Raw genomic sequence first — 15473 nt, 5'->3', positions numbered from 1 at the left:
TTTTTGGTGCCCCCCCCCCGCAGAGAATTTCCTATTAAAAGAAGGGCGAGTGCCACCACCACTAGATCAATGGGACACAGAACACACTCCACCCTGAGAAAACCTCTTGATCCCAATTTGATTTGACTCTTTGGTGGATTGACAAAAAGGAAAATATGTACCAGTAAATACATTTTAGAAAGGGCTCAGATTATTATTATTTTTTTAATAATCTTTTTATTAATTTTTCAACCAAAAATTTAAAAAACAACCACAATCAAGGAAAAATATAGATAACAACAATATCAAATCCATAAAATGAGGTTCTCCGAATCCCATGACTTTCTTCCCCACCCCCAACCCCTGGTTCCTTAAATTTCCTTTTCAACTGCATATCATTTTTACTCCAAGATTCAGGTAGGTTGCCATGGTGGTCTGACAAAGTCAAAATAATAATAATAATAATAAAGTCCAGTAGCACCTTTAACTTAGTTGGTCTTTAAGGTGCTAATGGAAGGGACGCGGGTGGCGCTGTGGGTTAAACCACAGAGCCTAGAACTTGCCGATCAGAAGGTCGGCGGTTCGAATCCCCACAATGGGGTGAGCTCCCGTTGCTCAGTCCCTGCTCCTGCCAACCTAGCAGTTCGGAAGCACATAAAAGTGCAAGTAGATAAATAGGTACCGCTCTAGCAGGAAGGTAAACGGCGTTTCCGTGCGCTGCTCTGGTTCGCCAGAATCGGATTAGTCATGCTGGCCACATGACCCGGAAGCTGTACACCGGCTCCCTCGGCCAATAAAGCAAGATGAGTGCCACAATCCCAGAGTCGGTCACGACTGGACCTAATGGTCAGGGGTCCCTTTACCTTTGTCCTTTACTGGACAATTTTTTATTTCTTCTCCAAATTACTATTATTTTTACTCAAATTCCCCGTACTATTTCTAAAATTACAAGTGTTCTTTAAATCCTGCAAATGTATTAACCTGTTTACAATACTTTTGCAAATACATCATAAACGTTTCCCATTCTTCTTCTTTTTTAAATTTCTTGTCTTCTTGATATCTGAGCTTTCCAGTTAGTTTCGCCATTTCAGCATATTCCATTTCCATCTTTGGAGAAATGGCCAAGATTAGATGCAGATGCAAAAACTTTTTTTTTTTAATGAGACTCCTTTGCTTTCCACTCTGCTCCCCCTTTCGACCCTGTCCTCAGAGCCAGTGTGTCATGTGGGGCTGGGGGCTGGCAGGGGAAATAGGCCTATTTTGGGATGAAATCAGAAACTGGGATGGTTCTCATAATTCTGTGACTGTCCCTGGAAAATTGAGATACTTGGGGGGTAAGAGGTTGATAGGAGCTGGAGTCCAGCAATGAGTTCCTCACACACTTACTTATTTTCTCCCTCCCTGGGTTTTCCCTGGTGAAATATTCTCCTAGCTTTGCTGCACTGTTGCCTTTTGAAGACATGGGCATGAGAACGCAAGTGAATCTGATTGTGGATCAGATATTTTGCTTTCGTTTATCCCACCTGCAGGAAGGAGGCGAGGCTGGCATGAAACTCAATTTCCATGGTACCGTCCATGATTTTATTTATTTGCAATTTGTTTCTGCAATTTATATGCTGCATTACTATAAACTCCTCTGAGGAATGCAGCACTAGACCAAGAGCAGATCATGTGAAAATCCTTCTCAGCTAAACAAAAGCTTTCCTCCTTCATCCAGAATCCATTTCCTTTTATGCCATGCCTTTTAAAATTATAAGCCTGAGGACAGAGATTGTCATAAAAGTGAATTTTTAGGATGCTTTGGGTTGCTTTTTTGACTGAAAGGCAGGGGAAAATATGCTTGGAAATAAAATAAAATAATAAAATATAGTATAGGCCATGTGCTCTCTTCATTAGTGGAGACAGAACTCTAAAATAAGAACAAGAACTTGTCAACAGTTTCACACACAGAACTTCTACCCATCAGGCCTCATTTGTAAGTAAGTTTTGTGTGTTTGGCACTTACTACTACTAATTTATCATTTATACCCCTGACCATCTGGCTGAGTTTCTCCAGCCACTCTGGGCGGTTCCCAACAGGATGTTAAAAACATGATAAAACATCACACATTAAAAATTTCCCTAAACAGGGCTGCCTTCAGATGTCTTCTAAAAGTCAGATAGTTGTTTATTTCCTTGACATCTGATGGGAGGGTATTCCACAGGGCGGGCACCACTACCAAGAAGGCCCTCTGCCTGGTTCCCTGCAACCTCGCTTCTCGCAATGAGGGAACCGCCAGAAGGCCCTCAGGGCTGGACCTCAGCATCCGGGCAGAATGATGAGGGTGGAGACGCTCCTTCAGGTACATAGGACCAAGGCCATTTAGGACTTTAAAGGTCAGCACCAACACTTTGAATTGTGCTCGGAAACGTACTGGGAGCCAATGTAGGTCTTTCAGGACCGGTGTTATATGGTCTTGATGGCCACTCCCGGTCACCAGTCTAGCTGCCACATTCTGTGTTAGTTGTAGTTTCCAGGTCACCTTCAAAGGTAGCCCCACGTAGAGCGCCCCACCTGTCTTCCTTGGCAAAGCACTCGCCTGCTCAATCCCCTGGTTGCAATTTGAAGAACAGTTGGGGAATTTATACAATCCCCTTTGAAGCAGCCAAGACCACAAAAGCAGGTTTTGCAGAAACTCATCCATATTTCTCAAACTTTGGAAGGTGGAAATTGTCCTTTGACTCACTTTTATTCTTTGAAGACGGTGAGCATCTACACTCCTGCAGCGGAGCGTGAATCTCCCAATTGTTATTGTATAATGGAGAGGGAAATGTTTTACACAATGTAAAATGATAAATATACACTAATCATTGAGGATCAAATAATGTTTGTTTTCATTAAGCAGTGAATAGTGGTTTGATCATTGACTGATTTATTGCAGAAAGGCGCTGATCTCCTATTGGCATTTCTTGTCCACCTTGTTCACCGTCCAGGAGATCAACCAGGATCTCAGACTCTTACCCAACATCACCCTGGGCTACAACCTCTATGAGAACTATTTAGATGCAAGGATGGCTTCTGGTGTCATGCTAGAGCTACTTTCAGGCGGTGAAATCAATATTCCAAATTATAACTGTGGGGAACAGAATCATCTCCTGGCTGTTCTGGAAGGAGGCAATTCTTTAAACGCAAAAGATATTTCAGCAATGCCAGCCATCTACAAAATCCCACAGGTATGAAGGTGGGAGCATGCAGGGACAGGGTAAAATTTCAGCTGCATAAAACTACACTTTCTCTTTGGGGTCAAGGAGGAACATTATTTTAAAATGTGAAAATCATAAGCTATGGACCTACAGCTCTTTTTATGAAAACATGGCCTTTCACCCTCTTGGCACCTTCCAGATTGTTCCAACTACAACTGACGTTGGTCCCTGCCAGCGCAAATTTTCTTATATATCAATCACTATAGCGCGGGTGGTGCTGTGGGTTAAAGCACAGAGCCTAGGACTTGCCAATCAGAAGGTCAGTGGTTCGAATCCCCGCGATGGGGTGAGCTCCCGTTGCTTGGTCCCTGCTCCTGCCAACCGAGCAGTTCAAAAGCACGTCAAGTGCAAGTAGATAAATAGGTACCGCTCCGGTGGGAAGGTAAACGGCATTTCCGTGCACTGCTCTGGTTCGCCAGAAGCGGCTTAGTCATGCTGGCCACATGACCCAGAAGCTGTACGCCGGCTCCCTCGGCCAATAAAGCGAGATGAGCGCCGCAACCCCAGAGTCAACGACTGGACCTAATGGTCAGGGGTCCCTTTACCTTTACCTTTACCTTTACCTATAGCTTAATAAATATTTGTTTATTATATTGAAAGCAAAGCAAAACAAATACATTTTCCTTTCATCACTAGATCAGTTATGGCTTCGTTGCCCAGGTTCTTGAAGATAAAACCCAGTTCCCTTTTGTCTACCGCATGGTACCCAGAGAAGAAAGACAGTACCAGGGGATTGTCGAGTTACTCTTGCATTTCAGATGGAATTGGATTGGCCTCCTTGCTCCAGACAATGACAGTGGAGAGAGGTTTGTGGGTGCTTTGACACCTATGCTGGTCAGCAGAGGGATTTGCATTGCCTTCTCCAAAAGAATATCAGAGAATAATCACAATTTAATAACCAGTACAAGCGAAACTTTATCCATCTGGAGACAAGTCAATGTATTAGTTTACCATGTAACCGATCCCCTGTTTCTCCTTGTGCCCGTGAAGCTACACAAAGCATATAAGAAGCGAATAGGAGAGAAAGTCTGGATCACAACAGCTTTTCAGGAAATCAACTTCATCTTATCTTTCCCCCCTCGTTACTTCCAGTACATCCATGGTTCTTTCTCCTTTGTAATGAATACAGAAATAAGAAGCACCCAACAGGGTTATGATGAACATAGCAATCTTCTCGGGGAATTTTTTGAGGAAGCATTTCGCTGTTCATATTCAAAGCCTGGGCTGTCTGTGAAAGGTCGGACAAGATGCAGAGAGAAGGAAAAACTGGAGACACTGCCCCAAGAGGAGCTGGAGAGAGCCCTGTCCACGGACAGCTACAGCACTTACATCAGTGTTCATGCCGTGGCTCAGGCCTTAAATGCTGCTTTGTCAACTAGGTCACCCCAGATGCTGGCGGTGGCTGAAGGAGGCAAATGGGAACATCAAAGTCTACAGCCATGGCAGGTATTGCCTCCCCCATATTTGCAAACTGAAATCCATTGTCATAAATGTGGATAATGATGATGATGATGACGCTCCCAAGCTACGAACCTGCTCCGTCGGAGGAAGTGTAACCCCATCAAGAGCAAGTGATCTCCCACCCATCTGGTCTAGGGAACCACCCACTAACAGTGCCTCAGTCTTATCTGGATTGAACTTCAGATTGTTGGCTCTCATCCAGTCCATTATCAAGGCAAGACACCGGTCCAGCATTTCCACTGCCTCACCTGCAGATGTAAAGAAGAAGTAGAGCTGAGTGTCATCAGCATACTGCTGACAACATACTCCAACCATCATCATCATCATCAACATCATAATTTATTATTTATACCGTGCACATCTGTCTGGGTTTCCCCAGCCACTCTGGGTAGCTCCCAACAAAATATTAAAAATACAATAAAACATCAAACATTAAAAACTTCCCTAAACAGGGCTGCCTTCAGATGTCTTCTAAAAGTCAGATACACTGGTACCTTGGTTTACGTACTTAATCGGTTCCAGAAATTTGTTCTTAAACCAAAGTGTTCTTAAACCAAGGCGTGCTTTTCCAAAGCAGCAGGGGACTCAGTTTACAAATGGAACACACTCAACAGGAAGCGGAACATGTTCTGCTTCCAAGGCAAAGTTCACAAACCAAAACACCTACTTCCGGGTTTGCAGCCTTCTTAATTCAAGTTGTTCATTAACTAAGCTGTTCTTAAACCAAGGTACCACTGTAGTTGTTTATTTCTTTGACATCTGATGGGAGGGCGTTCCACAGGGCGAGTGCCAATACTGCGGAGGCCCTCTGCCTGGCTCCCTGTAACCTCACTTCTCTCAGTGAGGAAACTGCCAGAAGACCCTCGGCGCTGGACCTCAGTGTCTGGGCTGAATGATGAGGGTAGAGACGCCCCTTCGGATATACTGGGCTGAGGCCGTTTAGGGCTTTAAAGGTCAGCACCAACACTTTGAATTGTGCTCGGAAATATACTGGGAGCCAATGTAGGTCTTTCAGGACCGGTATTATATGGTCTTGGCGGCCCGCTCCCAGTCACCAGTCTAGCTGCCGCATTCTGGATTAGTTGTAGTTTCCGGGTCACCAGAAACAATTCTTTTTGTGGGAAATCTTCTTTCAAGGTCCCAGATCTTGTGGAAACCTGTATGTAGAAAGCCGCTTTCACTTCAGACACTTGACCGAGGGAGAGGAGGTACTTGACAAAGCCACATATCCCACACATATGCTGATCTCAATTATGGATAAAACTGTGAAGGCCTTCTCTGCAGTAGCTACCCTTTATTAGAGATAACATGGAGAACTGCAGAAATAGTGTTCACTTAGCTAATTCCAATATGCCTCATTCCATGCCCAAGAAGCATGGGACATATTTGCCCCGCGGCACTGTGGTCCATAGATTGCAGCAAAATACTGGGCAAGGTTTCACCCAGGATCATGTTTGTGTGGTGGGATAGAAAAAGCTGTCCCATGCAGAGGCGATGGGAAAGCCTATATAAGGCTGCTTCCCCTGGAGCTCAGGTCCATTTTGCCTTGAGAGCTTCCTGCCCAACTATTGGCAAATTGCAAACTTCACTGAGCAATTTTGGGTCATAATAATAATAATAATAATTTATTATTTATACCCCGCCCATCTGGCTGAGTTTCCCCAGCCACTCTGGGCGGCTCCCAATCAGTGTTAAAAACAGTACAGCGTTACATATTAAAAACTTCCCTGAACAGGGCTGCCTTAAGATGTCTTCTGAATGTCAGGTAATTATTTATCTCTTTGACATCTGATGGGAGGGCGTTCCACAGGGCGGGCGCCACTACCGAGAAGGCCCTCTGTCTGGTTCCCTGTAACCTCACTTCTCGCAATGAGGGAACCGCCAGAAGGCCCTCGGCGCTGGATCTCAGTGTCCGGGCTGAACGATGGGGGAGGAGACGCTCCTTCAGGTATACAGGACCGAGGCCGTTTAGGGCTTTAAAGGTCAACACCAACACTTTGAATCGTGCTCGGAAACGTACTGGGAGCCAATGCAGATCTCTCAGAACCGGTGTTATGTGGTCCCGGCGGCCACTCCCAGTCACCAGTCTAGCTGCCGCATTCTGGATTAATTGCAGTTTCCGGGTCACCTTCAAAGGTAGCCCCACGTAGAGCGCGTTGCAGTAGTCCAAGCGTGAGATAACTAGAGCATGCACCACTCTGGCGAGACAGTTTGCGGGCAGGTAGGGTCTTAGCCTGCGTACCAGGTGGAGCTGGTAGACAGCTGCCCTGGACACAGAGTTAACCTGCGCCTCCATGGACAGCTGTGAGTCCAAAATGACTCCCAGGCTGCGCACCTGGTCCTTCAGGGGCACAGTTACCCCATTCAAGACCAGGGAATCCCCCACACCAACCCGCTCCCTGTCCCCCAAAAACAGTACTTCTGTCTTGTCAGGATTCAACCTCAATCTGTTAGCCGCCATCCATCCTCCAACCGCCTCCAGGCACTCACACAGGACCTTCACTGCCTTCACTGGTTCTGATTTAAAGGAGAGGTAGAGCTGGGTGTCATCTGCATACTGATGAACACCCAGTCCAAACCCCCTGATGATCTCTCCCAGCGGCTTCATATAGATATTAAAAAGCATGGGGGAGAGGACAGAACCCTGAGGCACCCCACAAGTGAGAGCCCAGGGGTCTGAACACTCATCCCCCACCACCACTTTCTGGACACGGCCCAGGAGGAAGGAGCGGAACCACTGTATGACAGTGCCCCCAGCTCCCAGCCCCTCTAGACGGTCCAGAAGGATGTTATGGTCGATGGTGTCAAAGGCCGCTGAGAGATCCAGCAGAACTAGGAAACAGCTCTCACCTTTGTCCCTAGCCCGCCGGAGATCATCAACCAGCGCGACCAAGGCAGTTTCAGTCCCATGGTGAGGCCTGAATCCTGATTGGAAGGGATCCAAATGGTCCGTTTCCTCCAGGCGTGCTTGGAGTTGTTCAGCAACCACCCGCTCAATCACCTTGCCCAAGAATGGCAGATTTGAGACTGGGCGATAGTTGGCCAAATTGGCCGGGTCTAAAGATGTTTTTTTAAGAAGCGGTTTAATGACCGCCTCTTTCAGCGGGTCTGGGAAGGCTCCCTCACAGAGGGAAGCATTCACCACCCCGCAGAGCCCATCGCCCAGCCCTTCCCGGCTTGCTTTTATCAGCCAGGATGGGCAAGGATCAAGGAGACAGGTGGTCGGTTTCACTTGTCCAAGCAGCCTGTCCACATCCTCGGAGGTAACAGATTGGAATTGATCCCATGTAACAGGACCAGACAGAACTCTAGCACTCTCCCGCCCTGGCCCTGCTCCCATGGTGGAGTCTACCTCCTTCTGAATCTGAGCGATTTTATCTGCAAAAAACTTGGCAAAAGCATTGCAGGAGATCTTGGGGTCCCTACCAGGCCCCGGTGGTATAGGTGGTTCCGATAGATTGCGAACCACCTGAAAAAGTCTCCTGCTGCTGTTTTCTGCAGATGCAATGGAGGCGGCGAAGAAGGCCCTCTTCGCCGTCGCCATTGCCACTTGGTAGGCTCGACGTTGAGCTCTAACCCGTGTCCGGTCTGATTCAGAATGAGTTTTCCGCCACCGGCGCTCTAGCCGTCTCAACGATTGTTTCATCACCCTCAGCTCCGGGGAAAACCACGGGGCTGTCCGGGCTCCATGCAATCGGAGAGGGCGCTTCGGAGCCAGACAGTCAATAGCCCTGGTTAACTCCGCATTCCAGCGTGCCACCAGGGAATCAGCTGAAAGGCCATCAACTTGGGATAAAGCATCCCCTACCACTCTCTGGAAGCCAATTGGATCCATTAAGTGGCGGGGGCGGACCATCCGAATCGGTCCCACCTCCCTGCAGAGGGGAAGGGTTGCGGAGAAGTCCAGTTGCACCAGGAAGTGATCTGACCATGGCACTTCTTTCGTTTCGCTTTTAGTTAGTGTCAGATCACCAACATCCATAGAGGTGAACACCAAGTCTAAGGCATGTCCACGGCTATGAGTTGGGCCAAACTTATTCAGGGACAGCCCCATGGAGGCCATGCTTTCCACGAAGTCCCGAGCGGCCCCTTGTAAGGTCGTGTCGGCATGGATGTTAAAATCCCCCAGGACAACCAAACTAGGTGTCTCCAGGAGCATATCCGCCACGACCTGAAGCAGCTCGGGCAGGGAATCCTTGGTGCAGCGGGGAGGTCGGTACACCAGTAGGAATCCTGTACTGCCCCTATTGCCCAACTTCCAGAACATGCACTCAGAAAACTGGGTCTTCCCAATAGGACGCCTGGTGCAGACTAATGACTTCCTAAAAATCACTGCAACCCCCCCTCCCCGCCCACATGACCTGGGTTGCTGTGCGTAAGAGAAACCTGGTGGGCAAGCAGCGGCAAGGACAGGCCCATCTGCTTCATCCAACCAGGTCTCTGTCACACATGCCAGGTCAAATCCTCCATCCACAATCAGGTCGTGGATGGCAATGGTTTTATTCATCATTGACCTGGCATTGCACAGCAACACTTTCAGGTCATGTGGGTTTCCCTTGCTGATTACTGTATCCTTCCGGTCAGGACCAGACCTGGAGGCAGGGATAGTCCTCAAACAACGACTAAACCAGCCTCCTCGGTAATGACATGGTCTGGTCTTAGCATAACTCCTCCTCCTGCCCGTGATCACTGAGATCGGGTGTCCCAATACATCCCCCCCTGTGGAACCTGCCCCACCCAATCTATTGGCTGAGGCCCACTCCCAGGCAGCCATGACCCTTCCCCTTAAAAAGCAAAATACAAACTATATAATAATTTAACAGAATAATAATAATAATAATAATAATAAAACAAAACAGAACAAAACAAAACAAAACAAGAAACAATAATGCTAACTAAATGCTTATCCCACCCCAAGCAAACATAAAATAATGAATAATATAATATTATAAAAAACAACAGCCACCATTTAAGGTGCTGCAAATTAAAAGCGGTTAAAACATTTACAACCATTTTGTCCATTGCTGCCGGTAGCTGCTCAGGCCTCTAAACTGTAGTGGTAGTGCAGGCCCCGCCCCCTCGGCCGGATGGAGTTGGCAGGAGAGGGAGCGGTCCTCCCAACACTCACGCGCGCAGCAGCCGTGTCCCGGAGGTCTCTCTGTCAGGCCTCTTATGCTGTGGCAGTGAGTGCAGGCCCCGCCCCCTCGGCCGGATGGAGTTGGCAGAAAAGGGAGCGGTCCTCCCCAAACACTCACGCGCGCAGCAGCAGCAGCAGCCGTGTCCCGGAGGTCTCTCTGTCAGGCCTCTTATGCTGTGGCAGTGAGTGCAGGCCCCGCCCCCTCGGCCGGATGGAGTTGGCAGAAAAGGGAGCGGTCCTCCCCAAACACTCACGCGCGCAGCAGCAGCAGCAGCCGTGTCCCGGAGGTCTCTCTGTCAGGCCTCTTATGCTGTGGCAGTGAGTGCAGGCCCCGCCCCCTCGGCCGGATGGAGTTGGCAGGAGAGGGAGCGGTCCTCCCAAACACTCACGCGCGCAGCAGCAGCAGCAGCCGTGTCCCGGAGGTCTCTCTGTCAGGCCTCTTATGCTGTGGCAGTGAGTGCAGGCCCCGCCCCCTCGGCCGGATGGAGTTGGCAGAAAAGGGAGCGGTCCTCCCAAACACTCACGCGCGCAGCAGCAGCAGCAGCCGTGTCCCGGAGGTCTCTCTGTCAGGCCTCTTATGCTGTGGCAGTGAGTGCAGGCCCCGCCCCCTCGGCCGGATGGAGTTGGCAGAAAAGGGAGCGGTCCTCCCCAAACACTCACGCGCGCAGCAGCAGCAGCAGCCGTGTCCCGGAGGTCTCTCTGTGGCTGACAGGGCTGGAAATGATTTCGCCCCACTCAACCTGATTGGAACTTGGTTGGGTCTTTCCCCCACTCCCTTTAGCTCAGTGAAATTAAGGCCTTTCTTAGGCGAAGAATGTTGTTTGTATGAGGGTGGAAATCACAGTGGGCATAGTATAAGGGGGGCCCTGAGTGAAAGCTTGGTGTTGTGGTATCTGCCTGGTAGGAATCTGCACCGTGGTCACCACAGCAAGGGTCAACACTGACCAACTCCCATGGAACAGGTTTGGAGTGATCCAAACCCAGTGGATCCTTTCCATCAACATGGGACTTATGGAATAATGAACTGATCCTGGGACCCAATGCCAGGCCAACCCTTGCCCTGCCTGCTGCTGTCAATAAAGATTTGGCCTGATTTTATCCTATCACCATTGTGTAGTCTGGTTATTTTGCTGCTCTCACAGGTCACATAATGCACCTGCCTGGGAAACATTTTCACAAGAACGTTCCTGAGCACTGATTTTTAGGAATGCCTCTGTTAGACATTTTGCATATTTAAGGCCTTTGTGGGGTTTTTTATTTGAACAGTGTCATATTGTCGACGGTATCTAACACTGAGTAAACCGGCAAAAATCAAATAAAGTGTTGGAACTAAATCAAATAAGTGTTGGAAATGAACAAAGAACAAAGAAGGTTATTTTTATCATATATCGTAAGGTTAAGGCACGGGTAGGCAAACTAAGGCCCGGGGGCCAGATCCAGCCCAATCGCCTTCTAAATCTGGCCCGCGGACAGTCCGGGAATCAGTGTGTTTTTACATGAGTAGAATGTGTGCTTTTATTTAAAATGCATCTCTGGGTTATTTGTGGGGCATAGGAATTTGTTCATTCCCCCCCCCCCCAAAATGTAGTCCGGCCCCCCACAAGGTCTGAGGGACAGTGGACCAGCCCCCTGCTGAAAAGGTTTGCTGACCCCTGGGTTAAGGCTTACTGGGAAATGATATATAATGAAATGAAAAGGATGTTTAAAATAACATTTCGGGGTGGGAACCAGAAGCCTTTCTTCTGGGGATTATAGGGATAGAACTACCGAAATTGTATAGAAATTTATTCATGTGTGCGACTACAGCAGCAAAAATGTTACTTGCCCAAAAATGGAAAGAAGAAGAAGTCCCATCAAAGGAAGAATGGATACAAAAACTTATGGAATATGCAGAAATAGCAAAACTTGCCGGAAAAATAAGAAATCAAGATAACAAACTTTTTTTTAATAAAAGAATGGAAATTGTTTATTGAATATTTACAGATAAATTGTAAACAGATAAAAACACTGGCAGGATTATTATAATAACCCGTAGCTATAAGAGAGTATATATATATAAAGAAGATAAATAAATGAGCAAGTTAAGTTAATCCGGATATGCGGAAGATATTAAAAAATAAATTTAAGGAGCCTCAGAAAGAGGGGGAAGGAAGTCAAGTTTTAAAATGTCAAAATGACGGTAAAATCAGTGAAATGTATATATCTGAAAAGTATAAATAAAATTGTATATAAAGAGAGAGAGAGAGAGAGATAAAATTTCTAAGCGCCTTCCTTTTTATATGAAAGGTGCTCTGTAGATGCTTTAATAAAATAGAACATCTGAATAGTATTTCTAGTCTCGATGAGATGCACACCGGCCGCCGTTCGTAAGAGCTGCAAGTGAGCAGCTCTGAGATATTCAACATGCTTTCCTGGTCTCTTAATGTTCTTTTCCCTGCCGTTTCAGCTTCACCCTTTCTTAAACGAAATCCAGTGTTTGAATACTTCCAGGGGCGGACGGTGTTTGGACGAGAATGGGGAGCAGCCAGCTAACTTTGACATTGTGAATTGGGTGATGTTCCCCAATGAGTCTCGTGTCATGGTGAACATTGGGAGTGTGAGGAGAGAGGCATCTGCCGGAATGAAGCTGACCATTAACCCAGAAGCCGTTGTGTGGCCCAAGCAGTTTAACAAGGTAGGAGGTGCAACAGAGGGGGAAAGGTTAAGAGAGCTTGCCTCTGCTCTTCCTCATGCATCTGCTGCCAAATGGCACTGTAATGTGAAGCGAATGTGTCTTAACTATCCAACAAGAGTTGCCACCGCTGCTCCCTCTTCCCACAACCACCCCAGATGAGAGCAGAATCTGGGATGCTCAATGAATTACTGAGCCCAGGGATCCCCAGACAAGACATCCTGTGTTCCCTATGGCTCATCCACACTTCTGCTTGTGCAGTACCTAAAAAGCACTGTACGGTTCTGTGTGTGATAGACAGGGGAGGGGAGATCTCTCAGGGTTAGGGGCCGGGAGAAGAGAGGTATGCTCCCAGGTGAGAGCTGGGAGGACACAGCTTTCTCTGTACGGGACAAAGTTAAGATATATTTGTGAGAGAGGATCCTGTAGTCCTCTCCTCTCCTCTTTCTCATAACGTTTTCCCCTTGATACTCCTTCTCTTTATGGTTAGGCTGTGCCTCGTTCTAGGTGTACCAAAAGATGTCAACTGGGATATGCCAAGGTGGTTCTAGAAGGAGAGCCTGTTTGCTGCTATGCTTGTGCTCCTTGTGCTGAAGGGACCATCTCCACTCAGGAAGGTGGGTGACTCCGGGAGAGAGAGAATTCCTTGGGAGAGTAAATACAGGACAGAGATTTGCTCAGACACTTGCTTTCTGTGAAAATTTATTGGCTTAGGTACATAAATCCCAGGGAGTACAAATAAAGGACCTTAAAGAAGTAATCTCTAAGGAATGCACTACCTACAGCATCTTCATTTTTTCCCTATTTTATACCATGCCCTCAATGATTTTTATTTTATTTTTAAACCCAGCACCACACCAAAAGGAAATGAATTTAGGAAGTTATTTTAAAGGTAGAAAATGACAAATATCTAACACAGTAAAAGCACAATACAATACATGAAAACGATTACAATATTTGGACAATTTTGATCTGAATACTGCGAGCATTTCATGAAAGATGTAGCATACTGTTTGTATTAACTACTGAAGATATAAAAAAGAAACTTACAGAAAAAGTGAAATATTAGAAGACAATTATTTGTTTAAATAATTTCCTTCCATTCCAGATAATGAAAAATTATCTAAGATGTAGTATATATGTATTCCAAATGGTACATTGGACCAGTCTCCCTCCCTTCCTTCCTCCCAAACCTAGCTCACAGGGTTGTTGTGAGGGTAAAAAGAGAAAGGGAGAAAGATGTAAACCACCATGAGTTCCGTGGAGGAAAGCTGTGACTTAAATATAAGAAATAAATAATCAAATAATAATGGGGGGAAAGTGTCACAAGTCAAGGTAAAGAGGTGGATCTTCAGCATTAGGCAAGCTTAATTGCAAGAATTAGGCAAGAACTTTACAATTAAGATGAATCTGCATCACATTGCTTTGGTGATCAAAACTCAGAAAACCCTTGTCCACCTCCTCTTATCTCCTCGGAGGGACTAGAGCATACAGATGTAAACATTAAATAAGCAAATGAACAAGATTTGCCTCTCTTTCCCTGTTATACATGTTTATTTCCTAACCTCCCTAATCTCCCTATATATACACTAGAACATGGTTGTTTATAGATGTAAGTGAGGCTGAGGCCACTCTATCTCACTTCCACAGATGCTGAACATTGCAGCAAATGCCCAGAAGATCAGCATCCAAACAAGGACCAAGATCAATGTGTCCCCAAGAGTATCATCTTGCTGGCTTATGAAGAACATCTGGGAATCACCTTGGTTTCCATTGCCATCTTCTTCTCTTCAACAGCTTGCACCATATTAGGAATCTTCATTAAATACAAGGAAACTCCAATAGTCAAAGCCAACAACCGGGATCTCTCCTACATTCTGCTTGTCTCCCTTCTGCTTTCCTTTTTGTCCTCCTTCCTCTTCATTGGCCCACCAAGGAAAGTGGCCTGCCTTCTTAGGCAAACAGCCTTCAGCATCATCTTCTCAGTTGCTGTTTCTTCTGTGTTGGCAAAAACCATAATGGTGGTGCTTGCCTTCCTGGCCACTAAGCCAGGGAACAGGGTGAGGAGATGGCTGGGGAAGAGTCTGGCCAACTCCATTGTCATTTCCTGTTCCAGTGTCCAAGTTGTCATCTGCACCATCTGGCTGGGGATTTCGCCCCCATTCCCAGAGTCTGACATGCACTCCCAGCCCCGAGAGATCATCCTGCAGTGCAACGAAGGGTCTGTGGCCATGTTTTATGGTGCTCTTGGCTACATGGGCTTCCTGGCTGCCATCTGCTTCATTGTGGCTTTCCTAGCCAGGAAGCTGCCTGGGGCCTTCAATGAAGCCAAGCTGATCGCCTTCAGCATGCTGGTCTTCTGCAGTGTTTGGGTGTCCTTTGTGCCCACCTACCTGAGCACCAAGGGGAAGTACATGGTAGCCGTGCAGGTTTTCTCCATCTTGGCCTCCAGTGCTGGGCTTCTGGGCTGCATCTTCATTCCCAAGTGCTACATTATTGTGCTGAGGCCTGATCTGAATACAAAGGAGCACTTGACTACAAAAACTTAAGATGACATCTTATGCTTTAATGATTCAATGTTGACTATGCCCACCACTGAAGAAATGAAGCATGCTTACTTGTCTTCAGATTATTTATCCATATAGATCTCTCCACTTTGAGTACATCATGAATAAACAAAATGATTACGTAATAACTGCAATGGTTACTGGGCTGAATCTTTAATATGTTTTGCTTTATCTCTGCCTAATTTCCACTAGATAACCGAGCCTTTATGCTGCTAATGCTAATGTGGATCAGTTATTATATGCTTTCCAGAAATAGGGCACAGGGAGAAACCCAGTTATCTTTATATCATTTTTGATGTGGCATGGAAATGGTTGAGCATGTATTGTTAGAGTTATTCCATGAAATCACTAATGTGGATTTTGTCTAGAAATGAAATCTCTAGATTAAAGAATGGATATAATTAAAGAATGCAAA

The 15473-nt window shown here is 46.6% G+C and overlaps 1 protein-coding gene across 1 annotated transcript; it reads left to right on the top strand.

Annotated features, from left to right (window-relative positions):
• Positions 1 to 12166: 12166 nt before the first annotated feature.
• Positions 12167 to 15373, top strand: LOC128408840 (vomeronasal type-2 receptor 26-like). Its single transcript, XM_053378863.1, has 4 exons — positions 12167 to 12186; positions 12311 to 12494; positions 12982 to 13108; positions 14109 to 15373. The coding sequence occupies exons 1-4, from the start codon at positions 12167 to 12169 to the stop codon at positions 15038 to 15040; spliced, it is 1263 nt and encodes a 420-aa protein (XP_053234838.1). The 3' UTR covers positions 15041 to 15373.
• Positions 15374 to 15473: the final 100 nt, after the last annotated feature.

The sequence above is a fragment of the Podarcis raffonei genome, chromosome 2, assembly GCF_027172205.1.
Source record: "Podarcis raffonei isolate rPodRaf1 chromosome 2, rPodRaf1.pri, whole genome shotgun sequence".
In the NCBI taxonomy this organism is placed as follows: domain Eukaryota; kingdom Metazoa; phylum Chordata; class Lepidosauria; order Squamata; family Lacertidae; genus Podarcis; species Podarcis raffonei.
The sequence above is the reverse complement of the archived record's forward strand: the minus strand, read 5'-3'. Positions and strand labels throughout refer to the sequence as shown.

What these genes read in the sequence shown, in the direction of transcription:
- LOC128408840 (XM_053378863.1), top strand. Translation starts at nt 12,167, where the DNA reads ATGCACACCGGCCGCCGTTC. An exon ending in GGCCCAAGCAGTTTAACAAG is followed by an intron (nt 12,495 to 12,981) that starts GTAGGAGGTGCA and finishes CTTTATGGTTAG; the next exon opens with GCTGTGCCTCGTTCTAGGTG. An exon ending in GACCATCTCCACTCAGGAAG is followed by an intron (nt 13,109 to 14,108) that starts GTGGGTGACTCC and finishes TATAGATGTAAG; the next exon opens with TGAGGCTGAGGCCACTCTAT.